The sequence below is a fragment of the Silene latifolia genome, chromosome 5 (assembly GCF_048544455.1).
Source record: "Silene latifolia isolate original U9 population chromosome 5, ASM4854445v1, whole genome shotgun sequence".
Taxonomy (NCBI): domain Eukaryota; kingdom Viridiplantae; phylum Streptophyta; class Magnoliopsida; order Caryophyllales; family Caryophyllaceae; genus Silene; species Silene latifolia.
Window position 1 is genome coordinate 31,363,287 of NC_133530.1, and position 17,137 is coordinate 31,380,423.

At 36.7% G+C, this 17,137-nt stretch overlaps 1 protein-coding gene across 1 annotated transcript; it reads right to left on the reverse strand.

Moving 5' to 3' along the window:
* Positions 1-450: 450 nt before the first annotated feature.
* On the reverse strand, positions 451-16,619 carry LOC141657181 (protein EXPORTIN 1A). The gene is made up of 32 exons (XM_074464332.1): positions 16,104-16,619; positions 15,211-15,327; positions 13,969-14,061; positions 13,764-13,835; positions 13,552-13,659; positions 13,388-13,470; positions 12,263-12,401; positions 12,095-12,163; positions 11,907-11,984; positions 11,694-11,756; positions 11,567-11,611; positions 10,932-11,039; positions 10,734-10,832; positions 10,236-10,439; positions 9,376-9,435; positions 8,611-8,721; positions 8,329-8,426; positions 8,066-8,174; positions 7,395-7,460; positions 7,052-7,150; positions 6,882-6,962; positions 6,703-6,792; positions 5,675-5,760; positions 5,482-5,562; positions 4,935-5,117; positions 4,153-4,219; positions 3,667-3,777; positions 3,446-3,553; positions 3,233-3,370; positions 2,002-2,139; positions 1,810-1,914; positions 451-1,052 (listed from the first exon to the last, which is right to left on the reverse strand). The coding sequence occupies exons 1-32, from the start codon at positions 16,200-16,202 to the stop codon at positions 930-932; spliced, it is 3,231 nt and encodes a 1,076-aa protein (XP_074320433.1). The 5' UTR covers positions 16,203-16,619; the 3' UTR covers positions 451-929.
* Between the last annotated feature and the right edge of the window lie 518 nt (positions 16,620-17,137).

The following is a 17,137-nucleotide window of genomic DNA, read 5'->3' on the forward strand; positions in this document are numbered from 1 at the left end:
ACCAATTATACTAGTTTTCTAAGAATAAGAAAACTTGCAATCAATGCAGTATTACCAATTATACAAGCACAAAAGAGAACTTGGTACACCGTGCTATATTACACTTGGTCTAAACCGGTTATTTATTAAACTCGTCATGGGTCATACATATCCGTCTCTCTGTATCTTCAACACAAGGATAAGGATGCGCTTTGCATTGACATAATGAACCAGAACTATGTCCACATTCAAAAGTCAATTTCTCTACTCATTTCAGGTTGTACAAAATTTTGTACGGTTTCGATGTTAGTTCCATGAACCAGAACTAACTATCCCAAATGTATCCAAACCCACACACGAGTCCTACGGATTGATTGGGTGACACATCAAAGCTATCAACAAGGGAATAAAGTGAAATAGTGGAGAGAGATAAGAGAATTGTCACTGTTACTATATATAAGTAATACCATGTTGAAGAATTTAGTCTGAAATCTGCATATAGATCAAAGAACGAAGATTTCGGCCAATACCAATTACAAGGAGATTCCAATATAAACCTCATTCCTAAAAGAAAGAAGAAAAGCTTCTGCACAAATCCTGCCAACATAAGAAAAAGATATACCACCCTAAGAAACCCCACCAGCGACGGTAGAATACGATCCAACTTAATTCCAGAGAGACTGCTAGCTAGCCCCAGTACTGTATGATCTAAAAAAAGTTAATTACCGCTACACCCCAGCTAATTGGTCAAATATGAAGTCTTTCATTACAAATTACTGAGGGCCGCTTCTCCCTTCACCACCAACTACAAAAACCAGTAACAAGCACTAGGGAACAGATGAAATCTGGGGATCCCCAAGCCTCCTATGTTGAGGGTGAGTCCCCCGCTCCCCCACCCTCGCCAATTAATCTATAAGCAAAGGCACAACTTCAACTTGGAGTTGCCCACACTACAAATCCACCATTTCATCTTGGATTTCATTTGGAGCAACAAGACCTGGGATACTCAGCATTCTTTGTCGTTCCTTCTCCCTTTGAATAGCAGCCTCCTCTGCGTAAAGGTCTTTGTTATCCTGCAGATGTGACAATAACATGTTAAATTACACACTCCACAAGAAGCCTTTCAACACAAAATCATACTCCACTCCGCCCAAATACTAGGAAAAATAAAATACAGGAAAAACCCAAATTCATTTACTATATTCTAGACTTCTAAAAAGATTATTTTGGTATGATACATAAGAATAAAAAAAAATGCATCGTAAATTGCATGAAATGACTGCTACTTCACCATTGTAAATACAACAACATCAGAGCCTTAATCCCAAAATGACTTGGGGTCGGCTGACGTAAATCATCCTTCAGAACCATACATGAATGAACGCACACCTCGAAATGCGAAAAAATAGCAAAGGAAAAGTGAAAAACAAAAGGAGAGTGAAACATAATACAAAAGTCAAGGTAAACTAATACGGAGTGGGTTTTAAAATTGAAGTCCGGATTTTTTTTATAAAAACTTGAAATTTAAATTGATAATAAAGATTAAAACAATTTTGAAAACCGAGTAAATAAAAGGGAAAAAAAGTATCCAATTTAGTGAGCCTTTTTGCTTTACTGTATTACACTACCAAAAAATAAAGCATCTTCAGCTCCATTACAACACAGATGCATATGGGATGCCAAATTTTCATATTTTACTACAGTTGCTACCATAAAGATGTAGCAAAACATAAACTGTTGAACCATCTGCTGACGTCAATGGAAAAGGACTGTCAGCAAACTTTTAGTAAAAAAACAGCATCAGGGAAACAACTCAAGAGCAGACTTAACCTGAGCGGAAAACTCCTTTGATTGCACCAAGAAATCCCGTATGTGATTCTTGAATGTGGGGAGATCACTAGTTGACTCAAATAGTCCATTCACAAATTGAGTAACCTGATGAGCAAAAAATAATGAGCAACAGCTAAGAGCCCAAGAGAGCAGATGCACAATTTTGCATATCCATTAAGGTAGAAATTATACCTCGGCAGGCGTCATGTTAGGAAATGACGAGCTGAGTAACTTAATTGTGTACTCACGTACGAACATTTCATTACTTGGATATTGGTACGGACTTGCCGAAGCGTCCCACAAAGGCTCTGTGATCCCACCAGATTGTACCTGAAGATATGCAATAAACAGAACAGTATAAAAAAGCCAAGACGGCCTCAACAAATACATCTAAAACACAGAGTGCGTTTGGATAGCTTTTGAAGGTGGACAACCAGGAGGGGAGGGAGAATAGAAGGGAGTTTTTCCTCCAAAATTTTCCAATGTTCAAGATATTTTGATTTGTCTTTAGGGGGAATATTGATTACTTGCAATTCCAAAATTGTAGAAGAGAGTTTTTCCTCCAAAATTTACCAATGTTCAAGGGATTTTGATTTGTCTTTAGGGGGAATATTGATTACTTGCAATTCCAAAATTGTGCATCTCCCCGTTTCCCTACCCCTCTTTTTTACGAGGAGGGGAAGGAGAATAGAACAAATTCCCTCCAACCCGGATTACTTGCAAGTTGCAACCCTATTCGCATACCAAACAAGGGAATTTGTATCTCATCGTCCCCTTACCCCTGTTTTACGTCCTATTCCCTCAATTCAAACAAAGTCAGTGATTAGAATTTGTAACCCTCTCTTTCTGCACTCTTTCTGCAAGAGAATTCCCAAACCCTAATGAAGAAAGAAAAAAAACAGCTTTTACAGAGAGTACATGACTTCAGAAGATGGAAACCACACCCAGATGTCTAGAGTCTTGCAAGCTACTTCCTATAGGAGCCACTAACGGTGGTACAAATATTTAAGAGCCTCCTAAACTGATATTAAGGCTAAATAACTATAGAAGTGGTTAAGTTCACAAACAATTTGTCACATATAGCATTGAAGCCACGTGTAACTTGGAGAAAGTGAAGGATAGATCGTAAAACGATCTTGGTAATCTGAATTAACATCAACTACTACATCCAAGCGGCAGGGTACAAAAACAAATGCACCCACGACTCCTACCAACACACCAACATTCAATATAATGTTTGCTTCAAGCACTAATAAACTCGCTATAAGGACAAAAACAAATGCACCCACGACTCCTACCAACACACCAACATTCAATATTATGTTTGCTTCAAGCACTAATAAACTCGCTATAAGGACAAAACACACATGTTTCCAATATAATGGAACAAAATTCCAATTTAAATGGACTATTGAGCATTTACCAGACAAAACAAATTCTGCAAGACCAGCACGTGCAACTTGAATCCCGGTTTATGGAAGGTGTCAGTCAGCACTGCGAAAAGTTCTTGCTCAATTGTTACAAAATATGTCCTATAGAACTGGTTGCAAAACTCGGAAACCTGTGATAAATAGCACATTAGTATTAAGAACATCCAAAATGTCCCGACTAGAAACAGACAACATGACATATGTACCTGAAAGTTCTTCAACATCTCCAGTAGAAGGTTGAGCCCAGTCTCAGCAATATTACGCTCGGTATGACGAAATGCCCATATTATGGAGTCCATAACAAGTTTCAATTGCTGATGAAGATAGAAAAAGTTACCATGAGCAATCACCATTAATAACAGTAACAGAAACTTAAACGAACAAAGGTGTCAAGACTTCAAATAGAAAAACAGACACAAGTCCGGACCTGAGGTGACAGCCGAATCAATGCAGGGAAACAATGCGTAGCAATGGCTCTGAGTAATGAAAAGAACTTCAAGCGATGCTCTGGATAATCTTCAAAATTCTTTGTTATCATCTGCATAACGTAGAAATTAACACAAGTGGTTAATGCAGAAAACAAACTTCCCAAATATCAAGCGTCAGTCAAGCCCAGCCAAGAGAGCAAACGAACTATCAAGAACCAGTCCTACCAATGTCGATCAAAATCTCATAACAGTGATGCACAGCTTTGGAGTTGCAAGTGCAATTTTATCTCTGAAAGCAAAACTTGAACTCCAGAAACAAAAAGTTTCACCGCTCTTTCCGTCTTTCATAACATATTCAGTATGCTACGACTGTTTTATCTTCCCCCACTGCCCCACATCCCCCACTCGAGTAATTGGATAGTAGGGGGCAGTGCATAAAACATTGTCTAGTCAAAATGGAGGGCAACTGATGAGCGAATTCTTACCTCCAAAGTGCACTGGAAAACAGCTTCAAAAATGTGAGGTACATCGTCTATCATTGCAGCCTTGTACCTATCAATAAGACACACAGACACGAGCGATGAACCCAAGCACAAAAGAAATACGGTAAATTTTAAACGCATGTATAAGATATCTTCTTATAGAGAACAACAGATATACACCAGATTAAAAAAGCAAGCTGCAAGATAAGTAAGTAAATGAAACAAGAACTATCCATCAACCTTTAGCTAGAATCCTTTTCAAACGCAAAAACCCATATATATAGAACTTTCTTGCCAACCTGAAATGGATGTCCAGATCAGATTTAAAGCACAAAGTAAAGTTTAACGAAATACTCCCTCCGTCTCTCCACAAGGTTACATCTTTCCTTTTTAAACCGTCTTTTTACAAGGTTCACCTTATGCTTTTTTCCTTCTTTGTCTGATTATTGTGGCCACAATTAACTATGACCCCACATATTAATTCAGTTCTCATTTTCCTCCACATATTACTTCTCCCCTTAAAACTTGTCAATCCACAAGGGTGAATCTTGTGGAGAGGCAGAGGGCGTAATATAGATTGTTATAACGCTGAGTTTTCTGTCAAAATTAATGACAACATATTATAGATCGACTTTGACATTCAAAAATAAAAGCAGTTGACTCATACAGAAGTTCATTGGCCACCTAATCGGCAGGGAAAACTCTTGAATACAAAAGAATGAGACGGGAAAAACAAATTTAAAATCAAATTCCACACAGAAAAGAAATATCCCAGTGGATCTTACTTGTTAATTATAGTGGCAAAAAGGGACAGCACTTCCGACTCCCTAGCATCAGGAAGATTCCTTGCATAGTCACCAAGCACAGGATCCATCATGGGAGGTACAAACTGAGTCCCAATATGTGGCTGATCCTCAGCTTTGTCTAAAAATGTCTCAATGAGCTTAAGTGTCTCACGTTTCACCGATCTATTTCAAGCATTAAGAAATGAACACAATATAAAATAAAAGCAGTGAAAAAGACTGCCTCTCACACCAAAAATAATACTCCCTCCATTCAACTCCACTTTGCATGTTTCTCTTTTGCACACTATTCACAAGCGAACATTCAACTTCAATTCTCTCTTGATACATAAGTTAAAATATATTCACGTGGGATCTTATTTGACTAGTCTTTAAGATTACATTAAAAATATCTAACTTTTATAATTTTTGCAAATACGTAGCTAAAGATATTTATCGCGTAAAAGTCAAATTGGCAAACGTGATAAAGCAAACATGAAAGTGGAGTTGAATGGAGGGAGTACAAGATAATAACATAACTGGACTTTACCGTAAAAGCTTCACAAAAGAAGTTTTTGACGCGAAAGGACCACCTCCAGCAATGCTATTTGATATAAGCTCACTATACATTCTACAGAAACCAGCAAAAGAAAAAGGCAAGGCAGTGAGGCCCAAGTAATACATTTAAAACAGTCATCGGATGAAAAATAAATAATGAGAAAAAAGCCAGTATATCCAATTACCTGTACACATTTAGCATGTCCAGAAAGATCAATGAAATCTGTGGAAAGAAATATGTACCCAAAGAGGTGGCAGCGCTTGTGTTTGTCTGATGAGAAATTTTAAAAAAAAAACTCTGTTAATAGCCAAGCATAAACAATATATTCGATAGATTACTTTACTAATCCAATACATAACCATACCTAGTACACAGATTATGCATGACAAGGCATCACATCCACGAGACAGCAGAGCTAAAGACTCAACAGGACCCAGAAGAGACTAATAGGGCATTAGCATTAGATGAACCCATTTTGAGGTTTGTCAAGTGCCAAATCATCAAAAATACAAACCTTTCTACAACAAACCTCTTGTCAACAATAAGCAAGGGACCCACTTTCTCTCTTATCTCTCCACAAACCATTTGCATATATTAGAAGTATTAGCAAAGACAATCCGGTTCATCTTTTTGCAACAATAGAGAGGTTTGTGCATAAACCACAAAAAAGTACACAAAGCTTTGTTCACAAACCTCTATTGTGAATGCCCTAAAGGGTAATACTAGTAAGAGTACAAGAGAAGCTGCGGTGGCTTTCCACACACCCTCCAATAGGCAGGGGTTCATATTGGCTTTTCCGATAAAAAGCCTTCCCCTTCACTTCATATAATTAACTCCTAAACCTTAACTCTACCCTCAATATCAGATTGAAGACCGCTGATCGAAGACAAATGTCGCATTTAACACAAACTCCAGATCAGTCAATGCTTATGTTCTTACATTTAAAATATTAAAAGAAAGTACAATTCTCATTCAAGATTGTGGTCTTTCAAACCCTAACAGCAAGTTAAAAGGGCAAACAAATTTTTGGCCTTGCTATTATATTTGCAGTTTTCAGTTAATGAAAGGCCCCTTGTAGACTTTTTTGAACGTAATTTTGAGAAGCCATCAATAATAACTTGGCCCCACTATCATATTTGCCCTTTTTCAGTTGATGCTCATCCGTCGCAAAGAATATAGAAAAACATGAGAGTATAAAAAAGTAGGCCACACCTGTAATATATTAAGTACTGCCCTGATAGCATCTTGGTCTTTCAACACATCAACGCTTTGGCGTGCTTGCCCAATAATTTCATTCCATTTCTGCACATCAAGACAACATTCACTCTAACCAATACATAGCCTAGTTTCTATTATGTAAGGAACAGGCGCATAGTAATCAGATTATTTACCAAATTTGGCAAATCCATCAACCTCCTAAGGTATTCATCCCTTTTTTGTGGATCAGACTCGGCACTAATCATTTGGCCAACCTAGACATATTGAGAGAACTTGTCAGATAATCTAATTTGTTGTTTTTAAGAGCTTAGCCTTCATCATAAAGGTATAAGATAAAACTTACAGCCTCATAGAACATATGAATTTGATGAGCTTGAAGGTCAGTAATGGTTGTGGGGAGGCCTGTGAGAAGTTCAGAAACAAATGGCTCACTTTCACCAACCTGTAGCAACAATAGTGACATTTACATTAGAGACCAGATTGCTACCTTTCCCTGCTATCCCGAACACAAAAGCCAAAACCGTACCAAGGTCAATCATTACAAATATGTCACAATCCAGTATGTAATACAATAGTTGTAAAATGTTATAATATTGATTTTAAATTAATCACCACAATAGAATTGACTGCTTTGGCATATTCAGGAAAAACAAAAAGGAACACAGTGATACTAAAATTCAGATTACCTGAACAATGACAAATTTGCGCTTGCATTTTTGGACAATTTTCAAGAATGTATCACAGGCCATATCCTGAACAAAATCAAGCAAATAAAGATGTCATATCACAAATGATCCAGCATTCAACAAACTACTAATAAACTTTCAATACTATGCTTTTCTCCACCACTTAAGAAACGTTGATAAATACAAAGAAAAATAACAAATTACACAGAATCTATCACACTAATTCAACCACTCCAAATCCGCAAATACTACCACTAGCCGATACTAAAGCTTGTTTACTTTAGGGCTCTTTGACCTGGTTTATTCAGGACGTAAATGGAAACGTAAGTCAAAGACTCATAAGTCATCAGTCTAACAGTGACAATATCATATGATCACGCATAAATCGCCATCACAGCACATCCAATCGTACATCATTCAATATCGAAATGTTGCTTCTAACTGGGTACATGTAACTAGGTATAGTAGATCATATGATCATCCCAGATAGACAAAGGCTCCGACCAAAGGATATGCAAGGGTGGTTGGATGTAAGTAGTATGTAACGGGTAGGCAGTGTTACCATAGTTTTCCAAATGACCGTGTTAAAAAATGCATCAGAGATTGTTTAACCACATCAATCACATATTTCATATGTAAGCAAAGATTAGATAAGAAAAGAAGTACAAAACCTGAACTCCAGGATGCGTCTCATGCATGAACTCAAATAACTTATTCACAACTGTCTTCAGAAATTTCCAGTGAGCCCTCAGAAATCTAGGATACTGCCCAACAACATACCTACAGATCCAAACAGAAAAACAATAACGGTAAATTGGTAATACAGTTAAAACACTAGCTAATGCACTAAAATTTCCTAATTATCCAGAAGATTTTGATGGCGCGCCACTAAAATAAGATTGAGCTACGACGTAATACAATACATGACACTTACATAATGTTACTTGCAATAACAGCTTTGTTGTCTTTCCCCTTTGTAATTTCACATAAATTGAGCAGGTCACGAATAACCATCACCAAAAACCTGTTCTCCTACAAAATGAGGATTGGTGGAAAAGGCCAAGGCCCAAATGTATAAAAATTTCAGCACAGATTCAGAGAGAAATCATGTTAAACACATAATGCTTATCTACACATCCAAGGGAGCCGCAAAGCGGATTGCAAACAAGAGCATAATCAAGATACATGTTCCAGAGAGACAACAGAGCCACGATACCTGTTCTTCCATCATGGATCCAGAAATCGACCCTATTGCCCAGCAAAGGGTATTTAAATTGTTCCATGACCAATCCTCACCATTAAGCTGCTTGGTTAACTTTCTAAGCATCTGTAATTAAAAAAAGGAAAAGAAAAAAATAAGAATAGAAGATAAACAACGATAGCTGAACAAACACGGGTGAGATAAATGTTTTAAGTAAAATGTATCCACTAAGAGCTAACTCAAAGCTCAAATCAAATAGGGACGCCGTGATGAGCACTCAAATATTTGCAAAAGATTGTGAAGACCAATTACTTTTACTGTTCGTTTCCATGTTGTACCTAATCCACTACCGGTACTCAAGGCAATGGCTATGAAATCTTTGCCCGACACTCACGAATCCTATACTTTTCCTAAAAGAGCCAGAAAAGAAGGCATTGCATGATAATAGCAGATGAACACACAATAAGATGTATTTTAGTATGATACTACGATATTTAATGATTTTAAGCCTTGTTTTTCAAACATCTCTCTGCTTCCACTTCACACAAAAATCTGAAGGATACAGTTTGTCCACAATCTTATTGTTAAAGGATCTGGAAAATTGAGAAATATCATGTCGGGCACTTGGATGTGTACCCGAGTTTGCATACAATACACACTCCACTCTACAACACAGGCTCATGTTTCTCAATACAAAGAGGTTAGAAGCTTACAAAAGTGACATGTACAAGATGGTTGTAAGATATGGTTAAAAAGTTACATTTCGAAGATATGGAATACCTGTTGCTCTGTATCATCATGATCAAGATGAGTCAGATAAATCAAAGTTTCCCTCATGATCTGCAGAGATATGACCTCAATGAGCAAGAATTTTCGTCTAGAAAATAAATGACAAAAATTACAAAACCTTTCACCACCATTAAAAGCAAACAAACAAAACTACAAAATAATTATGATCAACAGCAAGTGGATTCCAGCGTGTCAAGAGAATTGCTTTTTCTGAACTACAGGAAGACCATACTTAACTACATGCCATCATATCACCGTGGCATAGCCCAAGCTATAATTTCTGAAATTTATATTACACAAGCATAGTCCTTAGACATTCACAAACAATCTACCACCTCGAAATCAAGACGAGCACAAAAAATAACTAGCATGACACCCAACCTCAAGTCAATATCTCCCTCGCCAAGGTCCACAAGCAATGAACAATTCACTTCAGTACCCCAGTGAAAGGAGTAACCGCCTCTTTAGAAACATGATCCTGGTGCTATAAAATACCGGATTGGGACTTGGTCCCAAAATCAGAAATCATGGCTTGATCTTAGCAGTTGCAATATAAATGTGGCTCATACTGCTTCAAAAGTTATGGCAGTAACCTTCAAAACGTTGATCAACCAAACGTAATACGGTGTAGTTCAACATTTGATACCATGATAACCTCTACTTTTAGGCTTTTTATCCAAAACCTATTACAAAAGGTCTCTCTTATCAAATAATCACTCTTAGAGAAAATAGCACGCCTGCACTTAAGTACTGCTAGAATTGTTTGCAAGCTAACACGGGCTTTATCTGATTATAAATGAGACCTTGTTCACAAGAAACAAAAAAAAAGAATACACAGTTATGTAACTTACCTTATACTGAACAAGAACATCATTATCTTTCATGGTTTCACGGACTATATTCCCATTTTCATCTTCAACAATCAGAACTTCCTCAGGCTTCGCCATTCGGCAAATCATCAACAAGCGCAACTTTGACATAGTACCAGCATACAGTTGCCTCCGTTGTAGAAGTTGAGTGCCCATACCATTAACCATGCCGGATAGGAAAGGCGTCTAATGAACCATAAATTAAACAAGCAGTTTCATAGTCAGTAATATGAGAGATTGACTTTTTGTATACAATACAAGCACTAATGACTTGAAAGCGGCATAACAAGCTATCCCAGAAGGATATACAAACTACTAACGAAACCGAATAGTAACCGACAATTACCTAATTCCCTCATATTTAGAAAAACAATACAATAACATGAACACGATAGACAAAGAATGAAGAGTCAAAACAAAAATAAATGTGTCTCACATAGCTAGCAAGTTCATAGAAGACACCAAACATCCCTAGTTTACCTGCAGGCCCATCATGTTCGCAATTGCTGCAGGATTATCCACATTATGTTGCGCCTCAAACAGCTCTAATACTAATGAGTTCCAGTAATCCAAGCAAACCTAATAATCGGAACATTTTACGGATCAAGGACGTATAATTAAAATATTTGTGCCCCAGCAACTCAGCAAGTGCAAAGCTAAACGTAATGATGATCTCACCTTAAACACCTCTGTGTCATCTACATACGATATGTTGATCAGGTATTCAAGACCCATCAAGAGGGCAGCTACATTTTCTTGGGTGACTTCCAGAACTCTGATATGTGACTGCAAGCAAACACATGAGAACTATTAAGAAGATGCACACATATAGCTCGCAGAAAAGCTCCAGAGACAAAAACTATACATGATACAAATTTACATGAAAATATTATGATAATACTACCACCTATACACAACAGAAGCATAACTTTAATAAACTTCGACTTAGTGCAAAAAAAACTGCCAATTTAGAAACCAATGCAACAATTTGTAATGTACCTTCCAAATTACATCTAAAAAACAACGAAAAAAAATTCTTCTCTAACGTAATCAAGCTAACTTAGCAATTTGTAAAGACTTATGGTAGCGGATAATAAGTGGACATTAGGGAGAACATTAAAAGGGGTAGGTATAGAAAGGAAAAATAAATGAAATAAAAACAGAACAGCGAGCTACTCAAATGTATGTTCAAGTTCCCGTGAATATAAAAAATTAACAATACCCTTTAACATATATGTAAATTCATATCAAAGAAAAGGAGAAACAAGTACAATGAAATGACAAAAAGTAGATCATGCGTAGACAGTGCTTGCCTTGAAGAAAGAAGTGAAGAAGAGTGCCAGATTCTGAATAAAAGCCTGAATGGACAGAAAAGATGAAATGTTAGATATACATATGCTAAAATATTCACCTCGACATATCGGTCAAATCCAAGTGTACCTGCTCATCAGTACTTCCATTGGCATAAGCATCAGGAATATTAGTTGTTGGAGGGAGCATGGCCTACATGAGATACAAAGAAATAACCATTCAGAAAGAGACGGATATACGGCTGTTCCCAATGAAGTTATCTAAATTTTTACACAGAGAAAAAAACACAGATTGCAGGAGATAATACGCAAGAGCTCCAAGAATAGAAGTATTTCGGCTCACCTGCAACTGAACCATGAACACATTGTACATCTTCACATATTGCACATTGTAAAAATCACCAAAGTTAAGGGCGGCAACCTACAATCATATCAATTTCAAAGAATATCACACCTATCCAAATATTTGAATTTTAGTAGAACAAGTAGGCCGTAATATAACAAGGCGGAAAAAGCTTTGTATCGTCATACTTCGCTCAAGCACTGAAGAGTCAGATTCCGGTAAGCTGGCATAGGGAAGAACTTCAGAAGAGTTTCCAGCTATGATAATGAAACAGAAAAGACATCAGATTCAGACCAACAACTACGATAATAAATAAGATAATATCTCAAGGGAGCAACATGATGAAAAATACTAACCAAGGGAGATTCAAAAATGTATCCCAAAGGAATCCATGACAGGAATGCATGAAGTGTAGACAAGGTTGCTCGAATTAACTCGGTCCTCTGAGAAGCAGACAGGACATACAGGCACAGCTCGTGGATAAGTTGAAACTCGCTGCAAAGACACAAAACAAGTTATTGAAGGCGAGATAATAGAAAATTTCACGTTCGATTGAATCTCTCTTTTAAAAATGAAAACAACAATTTACTTCTAAAAAAGGGATAGAGATCCTAGAAATAACTTAACATTGGAGAAAAAGACATTTTTAATTGAATCACTCTTTCCACCAGCACCAATTGCCCACCCATATATGGCAATGCAGTTCACAAAAACAATATGATAACAGAATTTCCATCATCCCAGTTTTATTGGTGGTCAAACTATGAGATTTTCAATAATAATAATCTCTCGCATGTATATTATTTACAACTTTTTATAATTAATAATAGTTGTTTTGACGATTAGACATAATAAACCTTACAATGTAAATCTAAAATATGTATGGAGAAATTAATGGTTGAACTCTAAAATATTTACAAATTTTTATACTCCCTCCTATTCTAGATAAACCTCCCTATTCATGGGGGCACTAGAATTAAGGAGAGAGATTAAAATAAGGTAAAGTATTATAGTGGGGTTTGGTAATTGGAGAGAGGGAAGGTATTGTGGGGTATTATTGTGAGTGGGGTGATTAAAATAAGTATTGTTGTGGGATAAGTTGATTAAAATAAGTATTGTTGTGGGGTGAGGTGGAGTATTGTTGTGGGGTAAGGTGATTAAAATAAGTATAAAACTATACTAAATAAGGAAATAAGAAAGGTATTGTGAATAGATGAAAAAGGAAAGAGGGAAGTTTATGTAGAATAGGAGGGAGTAATATATAACACCGGTGGGCTACCCAAAACAAATGGGGTCAAAGAAGACAATATATTTGGATGGAGATGGTACCAGCAGACAATCTCTACGATCGGGGGTTCAAGTAATGGTGTTAAAACAATTTATAACAGAAGACAAAGGGTACATATACCATATACTTTGAAGTTTGAACCCTGACAACAGAAAGTTATATTCAGAAAATAAGATAACAGGGCCCAGATTACCTATTCAAGGACTGCTTGAGTTCTTTAATTTTCTGTTGGGTCATTTCACCTCTTGAAAAATCAAAGACTTCCTCGCTCAATAGCTGAGAACAGTAGTGGTAGATATAAGACTCGTATGACAGAAGACTGAATAGACATAGAGATAAAACTCTTCAGATAGTTACTTTTAATATGACCATGCAGTTTTCACAAATTGTTTCGCTAGTCTTGGCAGCATTCACGAGATCAGGGATGAAACTTTGCCACCTGGCGGGCCAATCATGCTTCAGAATCTGCAAGTTTAAGGGATTAGTTACCTAACAAACCGCACGAGAAAGAAACTCCCTGTTACCCATGAACTTTTACTAGGGGTGTGGACAAGGGATATTTCTTATACCTGAACCAATATGACATTAAGCTTGTTGACATAAAGCCTTTCGCGCCTGAAGGAAGCTTCATCTCTTGAAAGCTTTAAAAGAAAGTGAAACAGTGAAAATTAGAACGATCAAGTTTGTCAATATATAATATATAAAGTATAACAAGAATGAGAGCTAACGGAGTATACTAATCCATATCAAATAACCAAATAAAAAGATCCATGCCTGAACAATAACTTCAGAAATGTAATTTTTCATTCCATCCCGTTGTTCAGCAGGCAGTGCATTCCATCGGTATTTGATTACACCTTCCAAGACCTGCAAACAAAGTGGAGAACTGAGGTACTAAAAAACGCAAGGATAACCAATGGACAATATTTAGAATTACATGGTTAACCAGTAGGCTGCTATAGTTTCTTCATGTAATAACTTCAACCAAAATCACTAAAAGTCAAAGTGTATTCTCAAAATTTTCATCCACTTCTTCCAAGTGTCTCAAGTCTCAACTAAACTGCAACTGTCCGTTGCTCACTTTATCAATTTCAGGTGTTATATAACTTTAGTAAATTATTATGCTTGATTGCAAATAGTCTCTTAAGAATGTTGAATGAATCACAATTGCGAAGGACCTAAATAATACAACTTACTAACAGAAATATCATTTAATTATCCTACAAAGATGCGTTTGTTCCACTATAATGAATCATAACCCTTTATTCTGGAAAAGGGGCTATAATAGGTAGAAAGATAACAAGCGCAGCGCCCTCAGGCCTCCGCCGTTCTGATTAGAACTTGAAATAGTCGGTTCTAACAGGGCACAATGATACATGCACGCCTAAGAGGTATACCGTAATTATACGGCTGAAGCCAACGTCCTAAACTCTCTCCCTCCTGTTTACTGTAGTGATCACCAAAGCTTTCTTGTATTCCAGAACTAGTAGCACCTTGTGTATAAACCGCTAATGCCCAATTTTTGGTTTAGAACAGTAGCACGTTTTACAACTAAAAAATTATTTCAGCCAATCGGAACTAAATAGTGGATATCTCCCAGAGTACATTTGCACAAGTTCAAAAAGGACAACATAATGCATCAACAATTATATTTTATGCTGTCCTTCAAACACATAAGAGAAGTTATTTAGTAATACTTGGTAAGACTACGGCTACAGACGCCATAGCCAATTCCAAAGAGCAATAGCAGTCAAAGTAAGCAGGAAGCAACATATAGCCATATACAAACCCTGTTGACAAGTGTGAACAACAATAACAGAGGGTAGACAGAACTATCAAACACCAGAGGCATACGACTTCGATTATATGACAAAAAGATATATAAGCTGGATAATAATACCACCACTGCACACAAAAAAAAACATTTTTGACAAGAGACTAGCAGAACGCCAGGCATCTGGCTTTTTTCTACTAGAAATTAAGTAATGCTTTGTAGAGCTTTACAAAAGAACTGACCTGCAAAGCAAAGAATTTTGTATTCAAGTTTTGACTGCTTTGAAGAATGTGTACTACTTGGAGCCACATATCAGGGTTGTTCTGCAATTCCCGAAGAATCTGATCTGCTGCAGCTCTCTATCAACACCAACAGAAGAAATTCATCAATAAGGGAAGCACATATGTCGCAGCTTACACAGTCATACATATAGAGAATTAAAGATAGAGATTCGACATCAAAAATATCTGTTGTTCGTACCATCAATCCCTGACCCAGTGACAAAACTACTTCAATCAACAGCCACATGTGAGATTGTGGTAAAGCATATGAAGCATTACAATGGAAGTAATATTGATTACAAATTCACTACCTATTGCCATTCGTTCCCAACGAAGCAACAGTGCCAAAGCACATTACTCCGTTGATAGACACTCAAGCATAACACACCATGTAAACATCTCCACACCAAAACCCTACAACTGTCATCGTGGCAAAATATACACAATATACACTACACTTCACAACAGCTTACCGGAATCAAATGCAATGAAATATCCTCTATGTACCTTAATCAATCCAATAATTACGACACTAAAAGACTGGCCCTATGAACTATACACTAAATTAAACCCGAAATACGCAGTATATGCACTTGACATCACAACTGCTCTAGTCAATCAAATTCAATCTAACATCTTCTACACACGTTAATCAGCCCGACACTTATATACACAAAATTAAACAGATTACACCCTAATTCACCAATGCATTCACCAAACACGCCGAATTAATGAACAATTAAGGCACTATCGGTAAAAAAAAAAAAAAATGTCAAAAACAGTAAAAGTAACATTATCACACTGTAGCAATTAACAAAAAAAAAAATTAATTAAAATAAAGGAAATTTGAAAACCTCATCTTTAGATCCAGTGCCATAGAAAGCGGCGACAGTAGCGTCGAGAAGAGGAACATCAATAGGCTGACTCAAATCACGAAGCTTCTCAGCCGCCATTAATCCGTTTCGTTCGAAAAATTTGAAATTAAAAAAACCTTCGATAAACCCTAGAAATTAGTACTACTAGTAATAATAATAGTAGTAATTAGAACTGTATCTATTTATTTATTCGAAAATGTTTAGAGTAGAGAGGAGGGAGGGAGAAAAGGGAGGAAAAGACGAAAGTGAAGAACCCTAATTTTGATTTTGATTTTGATTTTGATTTGATTTTAATTGGGAGAAAGAATTAAGCGGAAGGGAAGAGAAGAGAGCGGGACATAAGACAGTAAAATATAAAGAGACAGCTTCAAATTGAAGCAGAAGGGTTTTTATTTGATTTTATTTCCGATTTTTTATCTTTTTTGTTTAGCTGACTCTGCTGAGATGATTGATTGCGTTTTTGTTTAGTTTTTTTGGGCTTCGTTAGCGAGTGACGGAGGGTGGTAATTTTTGGAGTTAGCGTTGATATCAAGTCGGGAAAACTTCGCATTGTTGTTCACGTTACGTATTCGGTTGGATCAGCTCGAGTTTGAATTGGGTCATTTTTAACGTATTAAACCTTTAGCTTTAGACAATTTGGCTAATTTTGAATGTCGAGTCGATGAGTAATTTCAGTTTGGATTATTTTGGCCTGCAGTTGTGGGTCATTTTCAAGATAGTGGTTATAATACACATTAGTTAGTACTAATTTCAACTAAGAAAATATTTTACAAGTTAATTATTTACTACATTAGATAATTTTACAAAATTAATTTTAGGTCATTTTAACTTATTTTAATTCAGATCAATTATGAGTCAGGGTGTTTAAGATCAGATCACCTGGGTCGAGTTAACATTGAGTCAATCAATGTTCGGGTCTATGGATCTGATGGGATCAATTAGAATCCCACCTATGTTACGGTTGGTCATTTTTGGGTCTTAGGCCAACCGGTCACATCATTTGGGCCAACCCA